This window comes from Contarinia nasturtii, unplaced genomic scaffold, assembly GCF_009176525.2.
Source record: "Contarinia nasturtii isolate CC-2019 unplaced genomic scaffold, AAFC_CNas_1.1 Cnas_scaffold_493, whole genome shotgun sequence".
NCBI lineage: Eukaryota > Metazoa > Arthropoda > Insecta > Diptera > Cecidomyiidae > Contarinia > Contarinia nasturtii.
The window spans coordinates 3937656-3965647 of NW_022197846.1; the positions used below are offsets into that span (position 1 = coordinate 3937656).

General features: G+C 33.4%; 6 protein-coding genes across 9 annotated transcripts; 2 read left to right on the top strand and 4 right to left on the bottom strand.

Annotated features, from left to right (window-relative positions):
* Window positions 1–29: 29 nt before the first annotated feature.
* On the bottom strand, window positions 30–1601 carry LOC116339257. The gene is made up of 2 exons (XM_031765028.1): window positions 1419–1601; window positions 30–1278 (listed from the first exon to the last, which is right to left on the bottom strand). The coding sequence occupies exons 1-2, from the start codon at window positions 1454–1456 to the stop codon at window positions 822–824; spliced, it is 495 nt and encodes a 164-aa protein (XP_031620888.1). The 5' UTR covers window positions 1457–1601; the 3' UTR covers window positions 30–821.
* A 1764-nt stretch (window positions 1602–3365) lies between these two features.
* On the bottom strand, window positions 3366–5578 carry LOC116339351. The gene is made up of 3 exons (XM_031765180.1): window positions 4147–5578; window positions 3945–4075; window positions 3366–3871 (listed from the first exon to the last, which is right to left on the bottom strand). Exons 1-3 carry the CDS (start codon window positions 5503–5505, stop codon window positions 3532–3534), a joined length of 1830 nt encoding a protein of 609 aa, XP_031621040.1. The 5' UTR covers window positions 5506–5578; the 3' UTR covers window positions 3366–3531.
* Window positions 5579–5680: 102 nt separating this feature from the next.
* Window positions 5681–8192, bottom strand: LOC116339350 (pentatricopeptide repeat-containing protein 1, mitochondrial-like). Its single transcript, XM_031765179.1, has 4 exons — window positions 6903–8192; window positions 6527–6775; window positions 6330–6460; window positions 5681–6255 (listed from the first exon to the last, which is right to left on the bottom strand). Exons 1-4 carry the CDS (start codon window positions 8079–8081, stop codon window positions 5736–5738), a joined length of 2079 nt encoding a protein of 692 aa, XP_031621039.1. The 5' UTR covers window positions 8082–8192; the 3' UTR covers window positions 5681–5735.
* A 128-nt stretch (window positions 8193–8320) lies between these two features.
* LOC116339349 (tonsoku-like protein) lies at window positions 8321–17556 on the top strand. Of its 4 annotated transcripts, XR_004200984.1 has the most exons (13): window positions 8321–8503; window positions 8614–8871; window positions 8946–9123; window positions 9209–9639; window positions 11487–12302; window positions 12363–12500; window positions 12565–13732; window positions 13802–13980; window positions 14042–15365; window positions 16746–16871; window positions 16956–17081; window positions 17207–17238; window positions 17448–17523. XR_004200984.1 is itself a non-coding variant. In XM_031765178.1 (10 exons), exons 1-10 carry the CDS (start codon window positions 8491–8493, stop codon window positions 17529–17531), a joined length of 4275 nt encoding a protein of 1424 aa, XP_031621038.1. In that variant the 5' UTR covers window positions 8321–8490; the 3' UTR covers window positions 17532–17556. The 4 variants fall into 4 exon arrangements, 1 of the variants encoding a protein (XP_031621038.1); XR_004200982.1 differs by lacking the exon at window positions 17207–17238 and having other exon boundaries at window positions 17278–17543; XR_004200983.1 differs by lacking the exon at window positions 17207–17238 and having other exon boundaries at window positions 16956–17075; window positions 17278–17543.
* Window positions 17557–17748: 192 nt separating this feature from the next.
* Window positions 17749–19165, top strand: LOC116339066 (serine--tRNA synthetase-like protein Slimp). Its single transcript, XM_031764701.1, has one exon. The coding sequence runs from the start codon at window positions 17782–17784 to the stop codon at window positions 19114–19116; it is 1335 nt and encodes a 444-aa protein (XP_031620561.1). The 5' UTR covers window positions 17749–17781; the 3' UTR covers window positions 19117–19165.
* Window positions 19166–19428: 263 nt separating this feature from the next.
* LOC116339065 (importin-7) lies at window positions 19429–27988 on the bottom strand. Its single transcript, XM_031764700.1, has 13 exons — window positions 27710–27988; window positions 26361–26658; window positions 25597–25868; window positions 25159–25520; window positions 24944–25089; window positions 24751–24860; window positions 23966–24668; window positions 23377–23884; window positions 23055–23287; window positions 22861–22982; window positions 20532–20679; window positions 20256–20399; window positions 19429–19891 (listed from the first exon to the last, which is right to left on the bottom strand). The coding sequence occupies exons 1-13, from the start codon at window positions 27797–27799 to the stop codon at window positions 19833–19835; spliced, it is 3195 nt and encodes a 1064-aa protein (XP_031620560.1). The 5' UTR covers window positions 27800–27988; the 3' UTR covers window positions 19429–19832.
* Between the last annotated feature and the right edge of the window lie 4 nt (window positions 27989–27992).

The window sequence follows — 27992 nt, forward strand, 5'->3', positions numbered from 1 at the left end:
TAACAAACTTAACTTACCTCAATGTTTGACTTGATATGGCGGCGCACCACGGCCACCCACGTTTTCTCGTTCGGATCGATGGCACTAGCATATGTCATGTTGTTAAATGTGGCCTGCTCCGAATTTTCCACCCAAGCCTTCGCTGGCTTCTCGTACAATATTGATACGCAAACACTATTGGTGATGATTTGCGAGTGAAACCGCTTCTGCTTGCCGATTTGTTTGATTTTATCCATGTCGAAAACCAAATTCCACAATTCATCTCGATGGCCGTACAAGTAATAGTCCAGTGTGTATTTGTTCATTCGATTGGTCAGCGGATTGCGAGAACTTGGCACCACTCCTAGTACAGTGTTCGCCAAATAATACATATCTGTCATATCCAATCGAACGTTTTTCAGTTGGAATCGGCATAACGGGACAAGTGCGAAATTGTTCACTTTTGGCGGTCGATTGTTCGTTATCAATCCATCGCGACGGAATGCATGCCATTGTTGTGAATATTGATGAAACACTTCGATTTGGCGTTGCATTTGACCGAACATCCACAGTGATTGGAACCAATTGTCCTAGGATGTTAAGCTTAACGAACTCATTGACAGTGACCGGAACCAATTGTTCATTATGAACTTTTTGACACTGCCAACCGATTCTTTCCAGTTCATACAATAAAATGTTCATCTTATTTGTTCTCTCTACATCACCATGTGTCAGATCTTTGTTACTAGTGGCGTAAACTTTTGCGTTTCGTATATCGATGCCGTCAAATTTTGATCCATAGTATTGATGGCCATTGATATTCATGTTATAATACCAGCGTTTCATTTGAAAAACGATTCAACATGTTCTGAACAATGAGTGTTGAGATTGGTCTGATTATTTCGAACGTGATCTTGGTAGAAATAATTAAAACCATTTCTCAGGCATTCTTTATCGGGCCATTCAAAATTCTCTACACCGAAGTGTGCCTCGACAATGTTACGAAAATCTGGCGGCATTAGTTCCTCTCTGTCGACTTTATCGGCTAAAACACCGTTAAAGCACTCGATGAAAAATGTTTTACCGTTTTGTACAAAAAATTGTTGGTTCCCATCATCGATGGCTTCCTGAATTTTGTACAACGCCAACAATGATGCCAGTGACGAAATCAGTGTTATTTTGTAGCTTCGATGATCCAAAAACTGAATCACTCTGTCGCGATATTCTTCCCGTATGATTGACTTGACGCCTTGTTTTATGACTACAAGGTTCTTAATGTCGTCTTTCCTTTCGGGTGGACTGTATAAATGAAACGAAAACAAAGAAAAACATACACACTTATTTAAAAAAAACTGGTCACAAAACAATATCGCGAAATTGCATCGAAAATCCAATGAAAAATAAAACACAGAATAAATATTACGAAAAACACTGCTTACATATTAAATTGATCCTCTCTTGATCTTGTTCTACTCATGGTTTAATCAATCAATCACAATTTCTGGTGCTTTTCCAAATATTATGGGATAGTTATCACTATTTTCGGTTGCAATCAATACGAATCAATTTCACAATTCAAATTGTAATTTTTAATGTGTTTTTGTTGGTTCTGCTTGTAAACTGCCTGACGAAATTCAATTATTATTATCAATTTAAAGTTATTTTTCTGACTTGATGATGAAATTCAATGGTATTTCAAATAGCTTTACAGCGCGAACGGTAACTTTGAACTAAAATGAATGCAGAAATTCACCGCTATTTATAGCAAATTATTGCTGTATTGCAAAAAGTCAAGCCTCGAAAACTAAAATGACTGGAATTAAACGATTCCATTGATAAATCAATATATGCAAACAAACTTACAATATTTTCATTCAACAACTCAATCACTCCACTTTGATTTGCCACAAAACTCTGCCGAAAATGCATTTTTAAACTGGAACATGAAAAATTACAAACGAGAGAATTGTCGAAATGGCTCTTTTTTCAAATGTGTTTCGATGATTTGGAATATTAACAGTAATACTTTATAAATGTTCTGTCGTTTGAATTGAAAACAAAAACAGACACAAAATATTTCCGCAAATATATCCATCACATTTTGTGAACACACGATATCGTTGTATCAAAACACTGACGAAGTACATCACAAAAACAAGCGGTGGTCGGGAAAACTGCTGTACGGTCAAAATTCTACAGTTTGTTGCGTTCGAAGTAGTATTTCGTTTACAGAAAAACAAAAGCACAAACACAAACACATATTATATTGTCTCTCTCACATGTTTCGTTTCTTTGTGCTGTGACATAAAAAAGCCACTGATACAATATTAGCACTAAAATCCATTTGTCTTATTTTATCATGTTGAAAACTGAAATCGGTTGTCATTTTGAATTTAATTTGTTTGAAAAAAACAACAACAACGCACATTTTCTGACCGCTAATAAGAACAAAGAAACTCGTGCGTATGAATATCATGGATATACTCTACATTCCGTTTGACACTAAAATGGCCACATAATTATCCTTGTGAATGTGTGACTCTCTCTGTTGTGCATTTGTGTGTGTACAAACTTTCAATTGTTTATATGCGCGACCGGTTCAATATTGCATGTTTCAAACCGAAACACCGAATGAATTTGTTTATATCACTTTCCCTCACACACACACACACAAACTCTGTATTCGTAGCGATATTTGACTTTTTGAATTTGTCCAACTGAATTTTAGGCGACGGAGAATGCAATCGTATGAGATTGTTGTTGTTGTATACCAAAAATCATCTCTTTCTAAACTGGCGGCACTTCTCAGTATAGTTTTGGCCGCAATAAAAAAATCAATCCCGTTAAATATTGAATAGAGTGATTTGTTTGTTTGTGATACATGTTAAATCGAAGCACAAAAAATTCCTTTGCTACATTAATTCTGTTGAAAACTGAAAAATGTGAATACAAACTTTGTGTGTACTCCAGTTGAAAAGAAAACAAATCTGAATGGCAACTCATTATATTTCGTTGTGATTTTGTGTATTGAAACATTTTTGTCAATACACTGTAATTTTGTCGATGTGTGATGTTCAATATTCAACTGATACTTGCCTTCTTAATGATGCTGGACATATGTATGAATATAAGTGATACAAAATGCAATCAAACAGCGAAAACAGTCGATAGAATTGTTGATATAAATTTTATGTAAACAAAATCGAACATTTGAATCTCATGTTACACATACTTTCATTCTTTAAACGAGTAAGAGTCAGCAAAACGCGTATTGTATCAATACCGTTGTATGCTTTGAGATTCAAACAAAAACGGCAACACATTTGAGTGAGTTTGAATGAGACTGAAAGACTAATAGGAGAAACAAGTGAATAAATTGTAAAATGTTAACGTAATAAATGAACAATTTTATTGGAAACTATGCATATAATCAACTTTCCATTGACACGAAAATTACCACCGAAATGGGTGAAAACGTTACATTTTTCAACGTTAAAATAGATAAAAAACGTTACATTTTTGTTTGCTGTCTTATAAGACAATTGTTTGGTTTTACTCATTGCTTTTTCTTTGTTCATACTTTTTCGAATATTTTTTTGGTTCAATCAATCGGTTTTTGTTGATCGTTCGTTTATCTAATCGAAAATGTCTTAACCATTGTTTGCACTCTCGTGTTAGCTTGAAGCATTCATTTCGGGTGTGTTTATCATGTACGCGTTTTCCTCGCATATCACGAAAAATTTGCCTTTGATATGCTTCCACCATTTCCACTGACTCGTCCAACGGTTCAATTTCCTTAGATTGCATCTGACGAATAATACTTATTATATAATTATTATTCTGCGCAGCACACGCATTTTTCAGCATTGCATTTAATATATCAGAATTATATCTGTGGAACATTTAATAGTTTAGTTTAGTATATTTGCGATCAGTCTTTTTCTAAATAAGAAAATAGTACACACTCTATGTTGTTGTTTTCAGCTTCATAGAAGAATTGTTTAGCCTCTTCAGCTGTTTTACAGGTCATCGCGAACAGTGCATAGGTTACTAAATCCATCTGTATATTAAAAGAACGCATCATTTCCACGATTTCCTATAGAAATTCAATTAAATATTACATATTATACATTTTTTTACAGAATTTACTAAATCGATGCGAATTACCTGTGCATCATTAAAGTTTTGTCGCAAACAAACTTGCGTTAGCAATATATTGAATATATCCGCATTTGGAAGGATGTCGTGTCTTTTCAATAACCGCATAACTTTTTGTTGTGCAACAAATGAATTTGGTATAAGATTCAAAAGTATTGTGACGGTATCAAGCGTTGGTGAAATGTTGTGTATTCTCATCAATGTAAAAATTCCTGATAAACCACCGAGGAGGAGAAGACGCTTTTCAGCTGTAGTTACATATTCAAGTGGCAAAAGATGGCCAATAGTTGGTGGATTTTTCAATAAATTTGGTCTTCCATCATCGGTCGAAACTTGCTTCTCAACATTTTGAATTTTTTCGTCTGAAATTTGTTCATATTTTGAACAAATTGACTTAACTGTCTCTTTGAGTTTTTGGATATCGCCTATTTCGCACATGTGGATGTTGTTTAAAACTGCATTTAGAGTATGAACATTTGGTGTGTAATTTAATTGAACAATTTCATGCCATAATTCTATCATACGAACAAATCCATCATTTCCATGAAATGCAGAACCCTCAAGTAATAAATTCAACGTATCAAGTTCATATGAATATCCACACTGTACCATTTCATTGGCCAGATCAATGCCAATTGACGATTTATTGGCTCGAATATAAATTCGAATCAATGCATTATAAATGACTGCGTTTGGTTTATCTTGTTGTGCGGCTATGATTTTCCTTATCGTATGTGCTTTTTGAATATGCAATCGAGCTGCTTCGTGGGCTAGCGTTAATTTTTCAATGGTCGATAGAGAAACTCGTAAGGTACGGCTCATCATTTGTTCGTATAATTCAAATGCTTTATCATAAATGTTCATACGTAAACATTCGTCGATAAGCCATTCAAAAATTCGAGTTTCTGGTAAAACTCTTTCTTTCAGCATTTGATTTTCAAAAATTTTAATCGCTTCGTGAACACCTTTCTCGTTTATCACTTGTTTTAATAAGATTTCATTTTGTTGGCTCCACTTTTTGCCGGGAAATTTTCGTCTTGATTCCGGCTTTCTTTTGGGTTCTTTCTTTAGTGGTCCCGGTTCTTCTACATTTTGTGGCGTAAAAGATGACAATGTTCCAAAATTGTCCGAATCTTTGTTCAGCATATGGATCTCTTCTCGTGATAAATTCTCATTTTCATTCGTAATTTTTCCAATAATTGAAGTGGGTTTTCCGATTGAATATTGCCTGGTTGAACAACGAATTGTGGTTAACTGAAGCAATCTCTTGTTCGTTACAAGAAATGATTGAGTATTCGATGCAATATTCAAGGCATTGCGTGTTGAAATCGAACCTCTTAAATTAGTCGATATTATCTTTAAGAACATGTTCTTATCACAATCTCTATTCTATTCAGAAAAAAAGTGTACACAATTTCTATTCAAAATTTCATTAAAATCAAATACATTGGAATGTCAAAAAAATGTGCTCATCGAATATGACAGTTATATGAGATATTCGAAAATGTGTATTTCGAATTCGAATGTGAATAAATAGAACTGGTTTAATAGATTCGCTTGTTTTATTTTTTTTATAACAACTAGAGTTAATTCTAATTTCATTGGGTATTCTCTTTGTTTTCATCTATATGTTTGTCTCCTCTTTTTGTTTGTTTTGTTGTATCTTTTTTGTCGGTATCTGATTGATGATTATTATGCATTCTTTCAAGACGGTTTGATGTTAATTTGGCAACAGTATGCTGTCTCTTCCATATTCGTCTGGTTTTTTTATTTTTCACTGCTTCAATTCCTTCGCCTTCTGCTTGTTTTAGTTGTTTCCAAGGATGCGATCTCAGTAATTTGACTACTTCATCAGTTGAAAGACCACTCAATCCCATTTGTGATTTCCAGCTTTTATATTTAACATAAAATCGATTGTATTTGATGAGTTTCTCATCATCATCGATTTGTTGCAATGAATTATAGCGAGCATTTTTAAATTTGGCTAACATTTCATAAAACCTAATCGATGGTTTGATATTTTCGTGCATCACATACTCCAAAACATCAATAACATAGTCATAGTCATTGTTATAAGTAGCATTTTTCAGCAAGGCTCCAAGAATTTCATTGTTAAATCTACAAAGATCAGCGAAATGAAATTATTTTGAGATTTGTCATTTTTGGGTTGGTAAAATTAAATATTTTCGAACCTGACTCCTTTTTCAGTGAGTTTCTCGATAAATTCGAGTGCTTGCTCGTGAGTCACACATCCCATCGCCATTATTCCATAGGTTGCAATATCTGGACTTAGGTTCACTTTGTCAATCATTGCCAAAACATTCTGTGCATAAAATTGAGCATTGCATATTAAAAAACAGTGAAAAAAAATAGTTTTTCCCTAATTTACCTTTCCACCATCATAATCCTTACGTAGAATACGTCGTTTCATGAGAATATTAAAGAAATCGGTATCAGCTCGCACTCGCATGTAGCTCATTTTTTGGATTAATTCATGTTCAGCTTCGAGTTTCGATGGTATTATTTCCAATAGTTGTGTGAATGTTTTAACATTCGGTCGTGATTTGGTTGCTTCCATTTCGGCAATAACACCAGATAGCCCGCCAAGTAGTGTGAGACGATCTTCAGGCGAATTTACCTAAGGGGAGAATCACAAAAGAAAAGAATAAAATTTAAAATAATCGATAAGTAATCGGAAAATAATCGGAAACATATGATGAAAAAATTGCAAAGCAATAGCCACAACAACATTAAGGCGAATTTACCATTGACAATTCAACGATTGAGCCCAAATGTGGTAACTTAGTCAGAAGATTTGGCATTTGATCACAAACATCCTTTACTACCAATTCGTTTTCAGGTTTTGGTTCATTTTCAGATGCGTTTTGTTCCGTTTCGTTAAGCATTAATAATGGCTTCTGTTCAATGCGTAAAACTTTGTCTTGGTTTGTTTTGAGCTTAACTGAACTTGTTAAAATGCCGGCAATAACCTTTTGCATTTCATTAATATCACCAATGCCACAATCACGAGTGCATCGAATCATTAAATTGAAACTATGCTGATCGGGAACCATTTTCCGGCGATAGATTTTATGCCATACAAGTAATGCATGCCGAAAGCCATATTCTTTATCTGAGCAACATGCTTGCAGCAAATGATTCATGGTATCGACTTTTAACCGTAGTTTTTTTTCTTTCATTTCATCGACTAGTGAAAATGCCGTTTCAATGTCACCGCATCGGCCAAATGCTTTAATCATAGTATTGTAAATAATTTCATTTGCATTAAAACCTTTTTGAAACATTTGTTTTCGTAGATTTTGTGCAAGCTCTAAACCGATTTTCGGATGAACTGTATCATTTGCAACCGCATTAAATAGTCCCACATACGTTGGCCCAGTGACAGCCAATCCTCGTTTCTTCATTCGACTATAGAGTTTAAATGCCTTTTTTGTATAGCCCCATCGTCCACATTCCATAATTAACAATTGATAGATATAGTAACTGGGCTTTACTCGATCCTCTTTCATCCGGACTTCAAGCACATCAATTGCTTCCTTCAATCGTTTATCACGAATGAATGTTTTGATCATATGTTCGTATCTTCGTTGAGTCAACTGATCACGACGAAGTGGTATCGTCCGATAATGCTCATCTTCAGCAATATCTCCTTCATCTGGTTCGTGTTCAGTCACTTGAGGTTTTAATGTTCCAAATGATCGTGGATCATTTTGTGCAATTAAGATTTTTTCCACTGGTTTATGAAGAATTGGTGTAAATACTTTTTTCGCTTGATTTTCATGTATTTGATTTCGTGATTTTGGTTTTTTGGGAACATCATACTTTTGAAGTACAACATTTCGATGAATGTAACGATTTGGTAAACAAAACAATGATTTGGACACTAAAGTCCGATTCGCTGATGCAGCTAGTCTTGACCACATTTTACTAAAAAAAAATATTACTTCATAAATTTCACTCAAAAATCGTAATATTTTGCATGGTTAGAGAAAATTTAAAAAACAAAAATGTCACAAAAACAATGTGTTCGCTCCATTTTGACACTTCGAAAAATATTCGAAAATTATACAAATATGGCGAAAACGAGAACAATACCCAAACACTAATGTTACATGTGATGAAATGTCAAACATGTTTTCATTTTGGCGCTATATTTATTTGACTTTGTGTAATTTCACAATGTTTAATGCGTACACAGTTTGATTGGAATTGTCTTTGTTGTGTTTCCAATGATAAACTAAGAGCATGTATTCGAAATAATTGTTTTTTTTTTTATTATTATTATTATTATTATTATTATTATTTTGTGGATTGAGCACTTATTCAACAAAAATGAATTTGGACAGTGAGTGATATGACAATGACCTTTAGAATAGCGATATCAAAATAAACAAAGATATATACTAATTCACACGAATCAAATGTGGAATACTAAATTTTCTGTTTCTTAATTAGGATTGATTCGTAAAAAAGATCGGGCAATCATTGACAATAATCCGGCTCAATTGGCTGCAGCATATAAAAACCTGGGCGATTGGTATCACGAAAATCAACAGTATGAAAATGCCTTGGGCTGTTATAAGGAGGAGGCTAATATTTACGAATCGCTGGGAAAGCGCTTGGAGAAGGCCAAAGCACATCGAATGATTGGCGAAATGTATATGTTACAAGAAAATTTTGACAATGCTCTCAAATACGAACTGAGCTATTTGAGTGAGCGCTTTTTCTACCATATGTGAAATATAAATAATATGTTGAAATGCATAAATTAATTTTCCATTCTGCAGCTACAGCCGTTGATCAAAACAACAAAATCGAAGAACAACGAGCATATGCAACGATTGGACGCGTGTATTTAACAAAAGCGCAAAGTCAATTGAATGCACCGCAAAAACCTGATGATTTATCAAAATGTATAAAAAGTGCCGAAAAGCAGTTTTTAAAAAGTTTGCTCATTTGCAAGAGGTATAGATTACATGACAATATTTTATTTCAGGTTAATTCGATCGAAATTTGATACTATATTTCATTTTACTTTTTCGTTCTTCAGTTTAAACGATTTGCCAAAACATGAGATTTTTGATATGACGGCACGTCTTTATTTGAATTTGGCCCTAACGTATGAATGCAAAGAAGAGTTCAACGAAGCAATAAAGTATTTTGAAAAGGCAATGTCAATATGCCGGCACAACGATTTCTGGGAATTGTTGCACAAGTGTTATTTGGATGCCGGTTTGATGTATTTCAATAAGCTAAATGATTCGACGAAAGCATTGCAACTACTTAATTTGGCCATAAACATTGCCGAGCGTTTAACCACCGATCGAGTTGTTCGCATATGCCAAACGCTTCTTTCAAAATCTGAGGTATTAATTAAAATGGCCGATTTCCAGGGTGCCAAACAAATTCTACATAAAGCGTACAAATTGAAAACGCCCGAAGAAAGTGATGCAGAATCCATTGCAACAAATTTGAAAATTGGTAAAAACTTTATTTCATTTTAAAAACGAATTTAAGTAGGCGATTTGAAAGGTGTTGGGCAAATAAGAAAAACATGTCTTGTTTCTATGTCAACATTGATATTTATTCTTCAACATAATCACCATCCAATTCGATACATTGAGTCCAACGACTCTCCAACATATTTATACCTTCTTCATAATATTCCGGAATGAATCGGTCAAAATAGGCATTTGTTCCGGAAATTAGATCATCTTTTGAATAGAATTTTTTCCCGCTAAACCATTTTTTTAAATTCGGGAATAAATAGTAATTGCTTGGTGCCAGGTCTGGTGAATTTGACGGATGTGGAAGTACTTTGAAGAGTAGTTCATTCAATTTTGTATTGAAGAGTTTGTTATTATCGTGATGAAATAGAACCTCTTTTTCAGATAAATGCGATCTTTTTTCTTCAATTTCAGTATTCAATCGATCTAATAGTGATGAGTAGTATTTTGTCGTCGGTCTTTGCTTGCCTTCGTGATAATCTATAAATATAATGCCAAATGCGTCCCAAAAAATCGTCGCTCTAACAGTTTCACCTGGTTGAAGTTTTTTTGGTCGTTTAGCTGCACTCACGGCACCAGATGATTGTGTCTGTTCTGAGACAAAATAATGTATCCACATTTCATCAACAGTTATAAATCGACTCAAAAATTCCTTCGAATTTAATTTGAACATCTCCAAATTTTGCTGAGCAATATTGGTACGTTCGTGCTTTTGATCTAATGACAGAACGCATGGAACCCATTGCGAGAATATTTTTTTCATTTTTAAATATTCATTTATTATATTCAACACCCGATCGGTTGAAATGTGGACGATGTCAGCAATTTCACGTATGTTCAATTTCTTATTTTGTAATATGATTCGATTGATTTCTTTAATCATATCGGGCGTAGTTATATCTGATGGGCGACCACTTCGTGGTGCATCACTGGTGCTGGTACGACCAAATTTAAAGTCAGCCATCCATTTTTTGACGGTTGTACTTGATGGAGCCGATGAACCATAATATTTATCCAGTTTTTCTTTCGTTTCTTTTGGCGTTTTTCCACGCAAAAAATAATGTTTTATGATTACACGGAATTCACTTTGTTGCATTCTTTTAAAATAAGGAATAAAAAAATAAACAAAGAAATACAGTAAGACGCTTTTATGTCAAATGTGTACTATATGAAGAACATTGACATTAATTTTTTACCATGTATTGCCATCTGGTGATCGAAGTTATGATTCTTCAAACAATATTATATTGAAAAAATAAGTGAAGAAAACTTCTTATTCTTAAACAAATTTAACGTGATTTTATTTATAAAATGCTAACGTTTTCGGAAACAATGTTTCCATCATCAGGCGAGCTATAAAACTGAAATCTGTACAAAAATATGAAACAAATTTGAAAAGAGAAAAATAATCATGGTTACATTGATGACAATATTAAGTAATGGTATTTAAATTCGAAGAGATTGAAATTCAAATAAAAACATAGATCCGATGAAAGTAGGCAACCGATTCACATATTTAGTATGTCATAATATGTTGAAATTGGTGATGTTAATTTGTACAGAGAAGTTTGTACTTGCATATTTTGGATGTGCATGTTATGACCCATTGTTTTATGAATAACATAGTTTTCCCATGCATCCAGACAACGTGGTGCACAAACATACCGCCTGAATAACGAATTTCTTCATCTTCATTTGGTGTTGATGGGGACAGTGTTCTTAATAAATTGTCAATGATTTTAGGATTAAAACCATTAACCTGAGCAATAATTTGTCAATATTATATTCACATTTTATTCGTTTTATTCATATTTTTCCAAGTGGCTGCAATGTGCAAAGCGGAAAATGCACTTATTACAATAGACTCGGACAATCAGATTGAACGTAAAAAATTATATGAAAAATTGGGAGATGGATCATGTAAGTTGCGAAATTTTTCAGCTGCTATTGGTTACTACAAGAAAATGCTTGATGCGGCTAAAAAGAATGGTGACAATGGGCATCAATTGATTCCGGTTTATGTAAGCCTCTATCAAACATATCGTGATATGAATGAATATGATCTTGCATTGGATTATATGCAAAAAGAATACGAGCTGTGTAAGGATGTGCCAGAAGAAAAATTATCAACACTACTTGGAATTGCGGAAACACAATCATTAGCTGATAAAGATTTTTGGACGATTGATGGGACCTATGAAGAAGCAAGAAAAATTGCACAAAATATGGCCAATAAAAAGAAAGAGAAAATCGTACTTTTAAAACAATTGACATTAAGAGAGAAACATTCAATGGCTACATTGGCCGATATTATGAGAGAAGAATTGAAATCGAGTAATTTTAATATGTCGGATTGCGGCGATGATGAAGATACTAACGATGATATCGATTCTGAAGAATTAAATACACCAGATGTTGGAGATGACATATGTTTGGAAACGTTGTCCGATTCAGCAAACGAAAATGAAGAAGAAGAAGAAGAAAACGATCGAAAATCAAATCTTACAACCAATCAGCCACGTACACTTAGAAAACGCGGATATTTTACCGTTAAGAAAAATGAAAAAGGTGAATCACAATTACACCGAGCATGTATTGCAGGAAATTTAACAATGGCACGTCGATTGATTGATCAAGGTAATGAGATTGAATTGTGAGAAAAGAGTTATTAATTATGTTTTTTTTTTTAAATTGAAGGGCACCCGGTGAATGTTCGTGATCACGCCGGTTGGTTGCCATTACATGAAGCCGCCAATCATGGATTTACTGAAATAGTGGAACTTCTATTGGACAATGGTGCGACGATCAATGATAAAGGTGGAACTGGCTGTGAAGGTAGGCTAGTAAGCTCCCAGTTCTCTTCTCTCTTAATTTCATTATTTTGGATCTAAATTATTAGGTTTTACTCCTCTGCACGATGCTTGTGGAAATGGTGTACTAAATGTGGTTGAATTGCTATTGAATCGCGGTGCAAATGCAACGTTAAAGAATGATAAAGGTGATACAGCATTACAGACGCTGGTAAAATGGCGAAAGGATCGAATCTTAAATGTCCAAGAGCAAAGTTTCTATGAAATAATTTATGAACGGATGTACAAACAATTGGAAAAAGCCGGTGTTAGTGCTTGTGTCGATGAATCACATACACAAGATCAACAATCAACTAAAAATCACAGTTTATTGAAGAAACCATCAATGACTTCTCGTAATCGGATTGTAAGTGAATCAACATCAAGCGAAGATGATAATAATGAGAATGGTTTGCCAGAAAGTGAAGAATTTGATACAATCGATAGTATTATAAATAAAGAATTGCCGTCAACATCTCCAGAACAAGAACGAGAACGTTTACGAGAATCGTCTCCAACATCACCATGCACTAATTATCGAAAAGTGATGTCTGATTTAAGAAAACGAACCTTTTCGAGTGATGTAAATGTGATATCCAAATCATTGAAACCAGTGGAGAAGGCGGCAAAAAAATCGGCAATGTTAGCTCCAAATGAAATTTCTGACGATGATTGGCTCGAAAATGACCTGGAACCGAGTGCAAAACGTCGTCGATATTTAAACGATAGAACATTTTCGGCCGAATCAAATAAATCAACAAATTGTAAAAAAGAAAAACAAAAACTTTCGGGATCTTCTCTAAACGATTCAATGGTTGTTTCATCAACGAATAATGGGATTTTAAGCGATGATTCAGATGAAGGAAATGCATTCAATGTTCTTATGCAGTCGAATCAAAATGTGCGCCGAACAAAACGACGTACCTCTACATCGAGTAACAATCGTTTTTCGGGCGAATCAAATTCAATGATGCAATCATCTTTGCTCGAAAGCGGGTTTCAAAGACATCGGCCTGTTTCACCCGATCTTGTATTTCTATCGTCTGTATCATCAACGGTTACTTCGCCACATAAAATTATTAACATGACACCCATTCAATCACATTCGGTCAAAGTACAAGTATCAGATCTTTATTTAAACATACCGGTTAATTTAAATAATGCGAACGACTTGACTATCGAATGGTTGGCAGAAGAGGCAGCAAAACGATATTATAGGTAATTTATTTGGTTTTTATAATTTAAAAGCTTATAATATATTAAAAGTTATCTTTTGTTAATTTATAGTTTGAAAGGACTACAACCAGTGCTGCGGTTGACCACTAAAGATGGTGCCATTTTTGAAAATTCGGATCCAATAAGTTTAGCATTTGCTGAAAATTCGACGATATCATCGACAGTTTTGGAATGGATTATGCCCCCATTGGCCCAACGTTATATGGAAACCTGCGCTCAAATAAAAACCAGTAAGTGGCAAAAAGTGTCTTTTGCTCAATGGATTTTTCTAAAATACACTCTTATTTTCAGATGCCGATCCATTTATCAAATCTCAAATTGAACTCATCGCCTCAACGCAGTGGCTTTCAATTAATGATCAGATATTATCGCCCAAATACAGTCGCCCACTATTTAAAGCGTTACACTATCAATCGAATATCACCAAAATTGACCTCACAAACAGTTTTATAGAAGATGAAGGAATGAAACATCTTGTACAAGCATTACCAACAATGAAACAAATCGTTTACTTAAATCTTAGTGGGAATTTGATAACAGCCACCGGAATAAAGCATTTCAGCAGCATATTTGATGATGAAATATCAGAATGTTTGCCCGAATTAAAAACCATCATTCTAAATCATAATCCGCTACAAAATAAAAGCCTGACTGCTCTGGAAAAAATCTGTTGCAATCTAAATCAATTGACAACGTTACACTTATGCTCCACTGAGTTAACCGATCTCCAAAGCATTGATTTGCGATTCTCGCAATTGATCAATGTTGATTTAAGTTTCAATAATTTCACACCAACTGGCTTGTTAAATTCCGTCGAAAAGCTGAATTCATGTAAATTGGAGAAATTGAAATTGTCATTTTGTGGTTGCCAATTGAATAGACAAGAAATGTCCGAACGAAACTTAGTAGATGCACTAACAAAATCTTTGGATGCTGGCAATTGCTCCAATTTGGAAGAGATTCATTTGTGTGGATTGAATTTGAATGATGTTGATTGCTGGCAGATCGTACAATCGCTAAAACGATCAAAAAAATTGAAAACACTGTCATTGAGAGGCAATTCACTGTTGACGAAGGTTACATGGAAATTGCTATTGGAAAATTTAACGGTACACAATTTATATTTGGAAGGCTGTAAAATATTACTCAACGATCTGAATGCACATGATGAAGAAGCATTGAACAAGTTTACAAATTGCTGTGAAAATATCAAAGTATCATTAAATGAAGATAACACTGATATAAATCAATTTGAGATAGTTAAACGCATTTGGAGTACTGTTACACATTACGCTGGAAAAGTATTTAGCAAAGCATACTTACTTAAAAATTACTATATTCCATTACTCTACAATTCCTGATCCATTCCTTAGATTCATTTTCCATTCTCTTCCATTATCATCATTCACATATATTCTATTATAAGAAACTATATAGTTTGACCAGACACAAACGCACACACGTACGAAAGAAACACATTGCTGACAAATATTTGAGATTTGGTATGTAGTAGAGAGATGAGCCGGTGTTCACACAACAGCATAGGAGCAATTACACAGCGACAATAAGGTGCTGCGAATGTACGAACATACGACACCAGTAACAACAACAAAAGGTAATTGTCATATTTTGCATAGTAGCTAACGCATTCGCTGTTCGATATCGGCCACTGTCCACGACAAACCGATTTGAAGGTGATAGTGTGAGTGTATTTTACTGCGACATTTCAAACTAACAAGCCGGCAACTCCTTTTCGTTTTTTCAAAAAAATACAATATTAAACAGAATTTTCGATTTTTTTTCAAATGAGATTGAGATAGAGAGAAACACATTGAACATAATAAAAAATCATGTTCAATCATGAATTTCATCATTGCGCATAGTGAATTACGGTACCGTTAGCCAATAGTGCGACGCAGTTTCTTATGATTTTTCAATGCCTACTTTGACTACTACGATATGGAATTGAATGTTTTTTTTTTTAGATTTTTTTTTCATATTACTTTTCCGCACACACCTAGTGTGTAAGGTAAAGTATTGGAATCGGTCGAAAAATTAACACCCATCAAAAATGTGTTTTCTGGGTGTTTTTGGGGCCAGAGAACACGAATCTAGCGTTTTTTCGATGTCCGAATGTATGTGCGTACCCTGTACCCTGTACCCTGTATCCTGTACCCTGTACGCTGTACCCTGTACGCAAAAATTTGTTAACACGATAACTTTCAAACAAGAAAAGTAATTCAAAATCTGACTTCACAGGATGATTGGGGGTGCCGAGGAATAGAAACCATTAGATTTTGAGCGACTTTGGTTGAAAGAGTGACGTGTCATGTCTGGTGTGATGCCCATGGACATCCATGGGAAAAAATCAATTTTTCTTCCAAAAGTGATATTTAATGTATTCTTAAACACTCAAAAATGTGTATTGGGGTTTTTTGGGTACGAGAAAACCGAATATGACGTTAGTTATGCGATACAAATATATTTCGACACACTTTTCATACAAAAATTTCAAAAAATTTGGATTTTTCTATGGAAGCCATGCCTGTATGATATCGTAATGAGCTGAAACTTTACACAGGTTATTTTTTTCACACAAAAATAACATACCGAAGGTTTGAAGAGATTTCAATGGATAATAGGGGTACCTCCCGAACAAAATTTTGGATTTTTTTCTCAAAAACGAAAATTTTGTATGGAAGGTACCACTTAATTTTATTGAAATTTCTTCAAACTTTCAGAATGTAAGTTTTTTGTGAAAAAAATAACATCTGCAAACTTTCACATGATTACGATATCATACAGGCATTGAAAAGTCGTTCAAAAATTATTTGTATCGCAAAACTTATATCAGATTCAGTTTTCTCATGAATTCATAATTACGGTAAAATAAACGTAATAAATGCATGTTGTGGATCACAGTGCGGAAAAGTTCATCTTACGTATATAAGACATTTTATTTTTTTTTTTGTTTTTAACATTCATTCATTCTCAGAAACAACAAATCGGACACATCAAATGACGAAGAAGAATATGGACACATTTTTAGTTCTTACACTGGGAATCGTCAGTTTGTCCACAAGCGATGTCAGAATCCTGAAAATATGAATACAAAGGATCGGTAAGTGTGTTTTTTTTTTGGAATAGCATTTTCTTCATTGTGCTATGAATTTTAATTTTATCGTATCGTTTTTGTATCGATCAGTTTCTTAGTTTGCCCCAACCATGAACGGGTCCACAATCGTATTCTTTCCCGTCAGAAATTAAAGGAATTTTCTCCTCGGTCATCTCCCGTAGTTTAATCCTTCTACGAGTAATTTACGTTGTATGAGTAAGTGTTGTTTGCAATTACATCGATTATTATTTTGGTTTTATTCATTGTAGATTGCTAATGATTTAATGATTAATGGTGATTTATTTTGTGTTTCTTTTCTTTCTTTTTCTCCTGATTGATAGGTAGTGGCCTTAGCAACCAGTACTATTCCATAGTAAGCATATTAATGGCATTTTTTTTTCTCTTTTCACAGTGATCAACGATCTCACCACTACTACTACTGCTACTACCAAATCTCAAATTAAAACAATGATTTCGAGCTTAAACTATATACTTTCTTTTTTTAATTTGATTTTCAATTTTGTTCCATTACCTATTGATTAATTTCCATTTTTTCCGTTCTTTTCTTCTGATCAACTCTAGGTATTTCGACAACATCAAACGGTGTGGCTGACAACAGCGCCAGAAAAACATACAATTGAAAATTGGGAATACTGCCATATCTAATCATATCATTTTTTTATAAACATGAATAAATTATTAATTTTAATTTTAATTTTATTCATTAATATTCAATATTCATTTGAAATAAAAATAATTCATTTTTGAAATTATATTGGATTTTTGTGTCGCACTCTATATATAATTCACACAACTTATACGATGTCATCATTAATTTTGTATGAATTGTGGTTATGTCACATTTTAACTAAATAGTTTCACTTTCAGAGCATGTAAACATAGTTAGATTCTGATCATGTTAAAAAGACTACTGCAAACAAATAATAATGTTTTCTTTTCATCGCGGCGATTTTTTCAAGCTTTATACGTTAGTAATAAAAATATTAAGAAAAATGTGAGAATTTTAACACCAATTTTAGATTTTAAACATCGTTTCACGAATCCAAAAGTATTAGCAGATAATTTAAAACGTCGTGGACTTTCTGATCAATTCAACATCGACGATTTACTTGCTCAGTGGGAAATTCACAGTCATATCAAAGCAAAAAAAGATGAAATTGAATGTCTTTTAGAAGAAACGTCAAAACATTTGAAAGAAGCAAAAAAAGGGAAAACACTACAAAAGCGAGAAGATGAAAAACGAAAATACACATTGGAATTGGAGACACTCCGAACCGATATGCAACATTGTACCAACAGCCTAGATGAAATTGAATTGAAATTTGTAAATAAATTTCTATCCTTACCAAATGAGCTCAGTAACAAAACACCGCAAGAGGCACAAGTGATTTTGAGTTTTGGCTCAATAACACAAGACGAATGTGCCCATCATTTGGTCTACGACAATGTCATTGAATACTTTAATAACACGACCTATTATCTAAAAGGTGACGCCGCTAAATTCGATCATCAATTTGCCGAATATTGTCTCAATTATTTTCGAAAGCATGGATTCGTGGATTTCGGCAATCCAGATTTTGCCAAAACAATTTTGGTGGAAGGAATGGCATTGCCATTAAAAAAATTATTTGAAGTACCACATGAACTCAATGTACATCATACGAATTTAACGCATTTGGTGGGCAATAGTTCAATGTTAAGTTTTTTGGGATATTTAACTCAATTACTAGTTTGGTCATCATATCTACCAATCCAATGGATTTCAGCGGGACAAACATATATTCGAATCGATCACGATAAATTAAGTTTATACAATGTCTGTCAAACGAGCAATGTACAAATATTCCAAGCCGGCACTGAGGAACAGATGCTTGAAAAATTCAACGAAACATTGAAGTTGATTGAACAACTTTTTCAAAAACTTGATACACATTTTCGAATCGTGTACACACCCGCAAAAGACCTTAATCTTGCCGAATGTTTATCAGCTAAAATAGAAATGTTTTCACCACACCTCAAACGATACATTGAAGTCGGCAACCTTACTCATTATAGTGATTATATTAGCAAACGTTTACTTTTCTCTTATGTAAAAGATAGAAAAGCGAATGAAATTGATTTTCCACACATTGTCAGTGGAACTGTATGTAATTTAACAAGAACTTTGGCCATCATTTTAGAAACTTACAATGGAACGGTACCAAAAAATGTATTTGATAAATTTTCCTAATTTAAGTATTATGAAATGAAGAATTCAATAAAAATGATTTGTTAATGAACATTTCGACTCTGGCTTTTTCTCAAATGAATCAAACTATTTTTTGAAACTTACCGCAATTCAGCATATAAAATTAATCTCAGTTGAACTATTTTACAAGACATATATTTATTTGAAATGATGCAATTTAATTTTACCATTGAATTTGATTTTATTTAACTAAGTTAAGTGTCGATAACAAATATTCTTTTGTTGCATTTCAATGATGGTAATAAAAGATTTTGTAAAATAAGTTAACATTACGTTTAAAATTTAAAAAAAATGTTGATTTGGGTTTTCATTTGATTTTAGGCTTACGCCTTTCTTATTCTCAATAATATTCCATCAATTTATTTTCGCATATTACAATATAATTCGTAATTTAAAAACAGAAAGCTAAAAATAAATTTTTAAATGCCAATTACAACTAAATCAAGCGAATCAAACTAATATTCTTCGTGTGTTAATAAATCGTTCATCTTTCTTTTTTTTTCGGAGTTAATTTAATCGTTTTTTTTCTTCTAATCTCTCAGTTAGTAAAGAAAATTGGTATAAAGTTGAAATGACCTCTTCATTTGTGAATACCTAACACATTACAAAAATAATGGACTTTAAAGTGGTTTTCACACATTTCTATGTGTATATGTGTTTGTTTGTGTGTTATGTATATATAATATTCTTTAATGAACTTAAGAGCTGAAGTTAAAATTGGTTGGTGGTGGCCCCATTGGTGTTGCGAATTGGTATCCTGTAAAAAAATACAATATATCGGCTTGTTTAGGATCCAATATGATTTGAATTCGAATGGACTTTAGATCCTAATTGTGTTTTAAGCTTATTATGATGTGATTGATCAAAATATAACAAAATTCATAACTTAAAGCAAAATACAAAATTGGTTTGACAGAGTAATGAAATTAAACAAATCAACCAAAAGATGATTTTAACATAGTTAGCAATCAAAGGAAAACATTTTTCGAATATAAAATGAAAAAAAAATAATAAAAATTAATTATATGTTAATCAGCACATAAATGGAACTAAATATTGTAATGGAATCGGATAAAACGAAATGAATTAAACCATAATGATTGGAGCTAAATGATCGTTACCTCCTTGTTTTTGAATTTGTTTCGAATTATATTGCGCTTTTTTCTGTTCGGCGGTAACAATGACATCATTTAAACCTTTTTGTTGTTCAGCGCTCAATTTACTAGTTATTAGAGCATAGTATTGTGGATCCTGAGCTTGAAGATCTGTTGAATTGAACAAAAAACGTATATACATTTAATTGTATTTTGCGTTATTATGTCTTTCAGAGAAGACCGAATATTTTATCTAAAAAAAATTGTAAAAATGCAAGAATAAAAAAATTGGATTAAACATACTTAATATAACTTGTTGGAAAGCAATGTATTCATCGATTGGATTGTCACCATCCTCATCATCGATTGGAGTCAAATATGTTTCTAACGTCGTTTCGTCAAGTTCAAAATCTGAATACTCTTCCGTATCATCGGAATCTTCATCATCATCCTAAAGTGCAAAAGAATAAACAAATCAAAAATAAATTTTGTTTGCCGAATAAATAGATGAACCACGAGCAATTTGGTATATGTTTTAGGGATTTATATAAGTTCGTGAAGTTTTTTTTCTTCAAAACTGTGTATTTATTTCAATGATTAAATGAATGAATACATTATTCAAAGTACTGTCCATCGCTAGCCAATACTTTTTCCCATTTCTCAGGCAATTTTCGGATTCCATGTCTAAAGGACTGTTAATTATTTTCAGGTATCTAATGACCGAGTCATTTTTCGACTTTTTAAAAGTTTGCACATAATTGATCAGAAACGGTGCACTGCATCCGTTGAAATGAGTGGTATTCAGAAAGAGGGATGTCCAGTGAGTACAGCTGATAAAGATTTTTTATCGATCTATTTTTCAAACAATTTTTAATGATTTTGCAAAAGTGGAAAAATGCACTTTTTCAAAAATTTGGATAATTGAATTTTTCTACAATTTAAACCAAAAACGATCACTCGACATCAATAAAGATCATCTGTAACAATTTTGATCAGTTGTAATTCGATCAAGTTTGGCAGAATCACCCAATTGGCAGAATCACGAATTTTTGGATTTCACGTCGATTTTTGTAATTCAGCTCAACTCACTATGGTTTTTTATGCTTGAAATTCTTGAAATAGATCCCTCCTTCACAATCAATCTCAACTTAATACGAAAATGAATCCATTTGTAAATTTGGAGCGACATTTGATTAGTCTTGTACTGCCATTCAACCAAATTTTCCTTCAGTTCGAATTCGCTACAATTTTCACCACTTTCAGGAAATGTAAATATTTGATATCAATCGCATTGTTCATATTTAGTCAATCCACAACTTTTAAATGCATTTAACATAGACTTTTTTCGAAGCCTGATCATGCCCGTAACTAACAACACCTCTAATGCGTATTCCGAGTGCTAATCGAAGTTTGTGACAATATGGCCGTCAGTTTGGCAAAATCATAATGAATCGATTAAACTGCGTTAAACTGTTAAATTAAAACAGTAGAAATAAATAGATTTGAATTTTTTACATTTTTGAAAATAAAAAATCTTTTGTTTCTTAATTTTGTGAGATTTTCTTTCCACAATATTCAAAAATATTCATACAATGATTTTTGGATAGGATAGATGCGTACGATCTCCGTAAGATCCGGATCCAAGCGTGCGTACGCTGCCGCATGATGCATGATTTTGTGTCACAATCGTGATAAACCGATTAAATATTTATTAAAACAGTAGAAATAAAAATATTTTCATTTTTTACATTTTTAAAAATAAAAATTCTTTGTTTTTTTTTTTAGTTTCCGGTAGTTTCGTGAGATTTACTGCACAATATTCAAAAATAATAAATTAATAAAAAATGAAGTGGTTGACATAACCTCACTTTCAACCATATTGTCACAAACTTCGATTAGTACTCGGAATGCGCATTAGAGGTGTTGTTAGTTACAAGGTTTATATACATAGCTGGGCAGACAGGGGGGAGGGGGGGGATTACCCCCTCCTGAGGCATCAAATTTTAGCGTTACCCCTTTACAAAATCAACAAATTTTTGCGTTACCCCTTTACAAAATTCATGATTTTGGATAGAATTTTTCTCATTTTGCTAGGGTTTTTGGATCATAGATGAAATTTTCCTATTTTGCTAGGAGTTTTTGAGAAAATTACCCCCCCAATCCCCCCCCTGAATTTTTCAGTCTGCCCAGCTATGTTTATATAGGAAATCCTATACCATGATCGGGCCTCGACTTTTTTGCAAAAATGAGTGAAATAATTAAACTTGAAAATTTTTGGTGAATTTGGAGTTTTACACCAAATTCACCACTCAGTGTTCACCAAACTCAACATTTTTGTGTTGAAATCGACAGATCTTGTTAATCTCAATGCACCATAATGATTATATGCATTTCTGATTGGATTAAAGTGAAAAAAAAAAAAAAATTCCCGCAAATGATGTTTTTTCGAAATGAACTCAGACATTTTCAATGCTGTAAAAATTCTTATTGTTTACACTTTGATCAAATGACACCTGTTGATTCTTATAGGATTTTGACAGTACTTTCACATGACGGCGGATGTAGTGTAGACTGATGCGAAAAATACTACTTACGCACGAACTTATTTAAATCCCCAATATAACTAACTCACCTTAATTTCGGCCGATATTTCAAATCCACTTTGACTAGCCTTTTTGGTGGCGAAATTTTTAATATTATCTAAATAAGACGTGTTATTTTCGTCAACTTCATCTTCGTCACTAGAAAGTGCTTCTGTAAAAAAATGAACCGATAATTCAGTAAACTTTATGGCTTAAACTTAATGAATGTTGTTCGAACACATACCTTCGAAATCTTCGCCTTCTTCATCATCGGATTCTTCTTCTTCGCCTTCTTGTGCACGTGATTGATAAGCTCGTTTTAAACCTTCGAAAATGAGTAGAAGCGATGGTAAAATTTCACCGGCCACTTCACTCAATACATATGGCTTTTCTCCACCCAAACTGATTGCCTGACACAAACCCAAAACATAGAGTTTACGATCATGAATGCCCAAGAAACAATCTGTATCTTTAATCCTGTCAATCAAGTACAAAAACAACACATAATTAAGTCATACAAGACAATTTACATTATACCGAGTATAACCTTGAATGAATTTACTAACCATTGTTTGATAAAATGAGAAATTAGTGGTTCGTTGTTGTGATGATGATCTTTTAGAATATTGATCAGCAATACTGGATCATAGTAAAGGGCTGCAATCAAAATTTGCAAGCACATTGTACGTAATTCGGATGATTTGACTTCTTGCATAAGACGCGTAACTGCCAATTCAGTGAATATTGGTATACATTTATCGATGCGGCCTTTACATTGTAGTATGATTACTTCGATTAATTTGGCCGCATGACATTCAGCATCTTCACCGGCCTCCGATGATGTTAGAACGACTTTGCACATATCAAAAATAACACCTACACGACGTTCATCAGCCAAAAAGGCTTCCGTATCAATTGTAATATAGTTGTGCAAAGCTGGCATTAAGTCCAAGAAACAATCAAACGCGCTTTCCTTGAATGTTTTATAGACAATTTCCAACATTAGCCACATATCCACTGAAATGGTCTTTGATGTCAAATCGTACAACAGTGAAAATGCTTCTTCATAGAAATCTGCAAATATAGAGTTGTGGCGAATTTTTATTAAACACATGCCATTTCAATTGCACCCATTTCAAAATCCAAAGTACTTACATGTGCGTTGATTTTCTAAGATTAATCGAATAACTGCAATGACACATGGTTGTAATTTGGCGGCAATTTCGGCATTCTCCTCGAAAACAGCCAACAATTTTTCGATAGTTCCAAGCAAACCGTTTGCGGTTTCTTCGCGATCATCGGAACCTTCCGGTCCCTGCATTAATTCTTTGAACATTTCTTCTAAATGCCGGCAAATATCGACAACAATTGGTGCTAAATGTTCGGAGAATGTACCGACAACCGTTTGCATAGCTGTATTCAAATCATCGATTTCCGTTTCTCGAATAATTTTCAACAATTCCATGGTAATGTTTTGAATGTTTAGGCCAAGAATGGCACTCTTTACGATTTCATGCGCTTCACCATCTTGTGATGATAGGTAAACTTGTAGAACGATCGCAGCCTCAACTTTGACTGGTAAATCTGGATCCGTTAATAATGCATTTGTAGCAAGGCGTAAAATTTGTCCCAAAATCTCTTGGTTTTTAAATTCAACTTCACTGAATGCCTGCAACACCCAACATGCACGGGCACGCATATGACCATGTGGACTTTGGAATTCGGGGAATACATATTCAGTTAACATTTGTTCAATTTGATCACGGTATTCTCTCTTTTTTAATAGAACTTCAGCAATTGAACCAATCATATAGAGAGCACCATCTCGCTTTCTTGGCTCTGTATTTTCTCGAATGATCTTTATTATTTAAAAAGATTGTTTGGTTAGCAGTGATAATAAATTATTATAATGATATATAAATGTATAAATGAATACTTACCGAGTTGAGGAACCCAATGGCTTGATTTAAAATACCTTTTCGAATTTTGCAGCATGATAAGAACAAAACTTGTGCGGCTGGTACGGGTGTTGAGTAATCATCATAAATGTCTAAATGCAAAATCGATAAAAAATTATCAATGTGAATTCAACGATGCAATTTTAAAAGGATTGTAAAGCCAATTTGAATGTACCAAACTTTCGGCGAATGTATTCAATTGTGTCGTTTTGATAAAGGTCTTCATCTTCTTCGCTGTATTGCATAATTGGGAATATGATTTCTTGAATAATTGGTAGCATATGAGGCTTAAGAGTATTCCATGAGTATCCGTGTGAAACTCTATATTTAGTAAGCAAATAAAACAAAAATTGAATATAAAAAACGTATTATTACATTTAAAAAACCTACGCAATTTTCATGTAGCTCAACACTTCCGTCAGAACTCTTGGCGATACGTAGATATTGTTGCGATATGAGTTCAAGACTTTGAGAAGTGATTCCAAAATGGCACGAGTGAATGTTGGCAAATACCATGCGGAAAATTTTTTATAATCTTTGTTCACTTCATTTCCAGGGCTACCATAACGTTCGAATGTACGAACGCAAATGTGTAATGCCCATTTCTTTGCTTTCCACCATGGCAATTCCAATCGTTCTTCTTCATCCAAATTGGTGATATCAACAGGTACTGGGCAATCGATAATGAACCGACAAATTTCCATCCATTTTGAGAATACGTCTTGAGTGATTAAGTCCAGTGGCAAACAGAACTGAAGGACCAGAAAATATATTTTTTTTAAATACATTTAATATGAAAATAAACAAATCAAATCGGTTATAGCCTACTTGAATGAGTGTATAGTAAATTTTCAAAATATTCTTTTGCAAGAGGACGCATTCTTCGGTTTGTTCTGTATTTTGCATCAAATTAACCATTAATTCGTAGATAATTGGTAGCAAAATGTTCATTGCCTCATCGAGTGGTCCACGTTCATCCGCTTTTTTATATTCATAATTTTTAACGAGCTGATACAAAACCAGTACGGCTCCCGTCCAGCTTTGGTAATTGTTATTTTGTAAGTAAATGCGAACCTTTTCGATAACTTCTGGCCATCGACCTATGTATGTGTTAATTCAAATGTATTTTATTTTTAGCATCGATTTATTAGAAATTAAATGTAACAACGTTCAAATTTTTTTTTTTTTAATATTTATTTTTTGGGAATTGAATGTAACAATGTTATCATCGAAACAACGAATTAAGTATGCGTATAAGTCTGATAATTCTTCAGCTGACATCTTCGCAAATATTCCAGAAAATAATGATTAACGCGTCACGAGATCTTTGTTAGGAAAATAATTGATTCAGCTCTTGAACATCGTATTCTGGTACTGGACGATGCGAACGTACAGAGACTTGAATCAATCTTGAATTACTTTTCAAACGAAGATATTGTGACGCGTTCCACATCATTTTTGGGAATATTTGCGAAGCGGACGCCTACAGAAATATCTGACTTATTCGCATACTTAATTCGTTGTTTTCATAACATTGTTACATTCAATTTCCAATAAATCAATATTAAAAATAAAATAGAATTATTTATTACCCGGGTAATCGCATTTGATTATATGATAAATGCATGTAGCAATGTGAATGTAGATATTTCGATTGTTCAACATTTCCGGTGATTGAATCAAAGATTCGATGATGTTGTTGCGCACCAATGTACGATCTTGTTCGTGAATTGAAAATTCCATTTGTGTTCCATCTACATCCTTTTCTAGCCAATTTCGGGTGATGAAATTTTTTAAGAAAATCGCAGTAGCCTGCCGCACTGGCAACGGAACATCGGCTTGTATCACGATTTGCAGCAATGATGGAACAAATCCGATAATTTTGCATACCTATAGCGTTTGTGAAATATTTCGAAAAGAGAAAAAAGAAATAATAAACACCAAAATCATAAAAAGTCATAGCTATCAATCAAATAAATCGAATCAAGATAATAAACAAAAAGAAAAATTAACAAAAAATGTCAATTGATCAAACATCGTTGGCGAAATGTTGTTGATGCGAACACCCAAACATCGACATACTTATAGCCGCGATATCGGCTGATGAAACGTGAATTATAGTGTGTAAGTGAGATTTTTCATTACAAAATCTATAACACATACACTATCTATCTTTTTTTTTCACGGACACATAATTTTCGTCCATAGTTCGGCATGTTGGAAATATAGGTAGAACACACAAATTTTTGAAACTCATCATTCGATTGTAATTGATTTATGTGTATTATTATTACTATTCTCAAGGTCAACTCCAAAGCAATCGCTAATTCACTCAAATCACGTACCGGTAAAAAGTCGAATGAAAATAAAATTCATTTGCTGTTGACAACCAATGTAATCTTCGATAGATTTGACACCCCAATTCATATTCAATCTGCACAAACACATTAAAAAAAATCCATTCAATGCATGCAAATCAAAAAGTAAACAAAATCCAATCAAGTTGAAATCTCGAATAAAATTGTACAGAATATACTAGCGTCAGATTTCGATTAAAATATTGAATTTAAAAGAAGCTACAAATTCCCATATAAAACGAAAATAATTGCATTTGCAATTGGCGTATCATTTAATGATGTGGACATTGTTCAGTGCACACAATTGAGTTGATTTTTTTTTTTAAATTATCACTAGGCAATAGCCATACGTCATTTTTTACAGTGACACATGCCGCACGCTGAAAAAAAAAGATGTTTTCTGCTTGTGTATGCGTTTGAGTTAGGTTTTTTTTCAACTTTTTCGACCGACAGAAAGCACCATAAACACAATAATTCGAAGATATATGGACATAGCAATGATAAAATAATACACTTTGAATGGAAATTCGATAAATATATTGGTTTTTGCATATTTTCCGAAAGCACATGGCGTATTGTTTTACCTGCTTCAATTGTTCCTCAGCTGCATCACGCTGAATTTTGTCCTCTGACAGCGTGGCTCTCATCATCTCAGCTAATCGTGCCGTATCCATTTTTGCAAAATTATTTCGCTTTTTTCTGTACAAAACTAATTAAACACCGAAAAAAATCCTTTTTTACCAAATGAAATTAACAGGATTTAAGCGTATAAAAATATATATAACACTCTCTCAGACTACAGAATCCGCTCTCTCATGAACAAAAAGCGCGTTGTTCGTCTCCAATGCCACAATTACCAATGAGTTT

Bases quoted from the DNA above. Each gene is read 5' to 3' on its own strand.
- LOC116339257 (XM_031765028.1), bottom strand. From the start codon at position 1,456: ATGAGTAGAACAAGATCAAGAGAGGATCAATTTAATAT. The intron at 1,279-1,418 runs GTAAGCAGTGTT...TCATTTATACAG, and splicing joins AGAGAGGATCAATTTAATAT to TCCACCCGAAAGGAAAGACG.
- LOC116339065 (XM_031764700.1), bottom strand. From the start codon at position 27,799: ATGGATACGGCACGATTAGCTGAGATGATGAGAGCCACGCTGTCAGAG. The intron at 25,090-25,158 runs GTAGGTTTTTTA...TACTAAATATAG, and splicing joins TTGAGCTACATGAAAATTGC to AGTTTCACACGGATACTCAT. The intron at 19,892-20,255 runs GTAACGATCATT...ATTTTTTTACAG, and splicing joins ACAAATTCAAAAACAAGGAG to GATACCAATTCGCAACACCA.
- LOC116339349 (XM_031765178.1), top strand. The intron at 9,640-11,486 runs GTAAAAACTTTA...TATTTTTCCAAG, and splicing joins TGCAACAAATTTGAAAATTG to TGGCTGCAATGTGCAAAGCG. The intron at 13,733-13,801 runs GTAATTTATTTG...GTTAATTTATAG, and splicing joins GCAGCAAAACGATATTATAG to TTTGAAAGGACTACAACCAG.
- LOC116339350 (XM_031765179.1), bottom strand. From the start codon at position 8,081: ATGTGGTCAAGACTAGCTGCATCAGCGAATCGGACTTTAGTGTCCAAA. The intron at 6,776-6,902 runs GTAAATTCGCCT...TTCTCCCCTTAG, and splicing joins CAATCGTTGAATTGTCAATG to GTAAATTCGCCTGAAGATCG. The intron at 6,461-6,526 runs GTAAATTAGGGA...TTTTATGCACAG, and splicing joins AGGATTATGATGGTGGAAAG to AATGTTTTGGCAATGATTGA.
- LOC116339066 (XM_031764701.1), top strand. From the start codon at position 17,782: ATGTTAAAAAGACTACTGCAAACAAATAATAATGTTTTCTTTTCATCG.
- LOC116339351 (XM_031765180.1), bottom strand. From the start codon at position 5,505: ATGTTCTTAAAGATAATATCGACTAATTTAAGAGGTTCGATTTCAACA. The intron at 4,076-4,146 runs GTAATTCGCATC...GAATTTCTATAG, and splicing joins AAAACTTTAATGATGCACAG to GAAATCGTGGAAATGATGCG. The intron at 3,872-3,944 runs GTGTGTACTATT...AATGTTCCACAG, and splicing joins GCTGAAAACAACAACATAGA to ATATAATTCTGATATATTAA.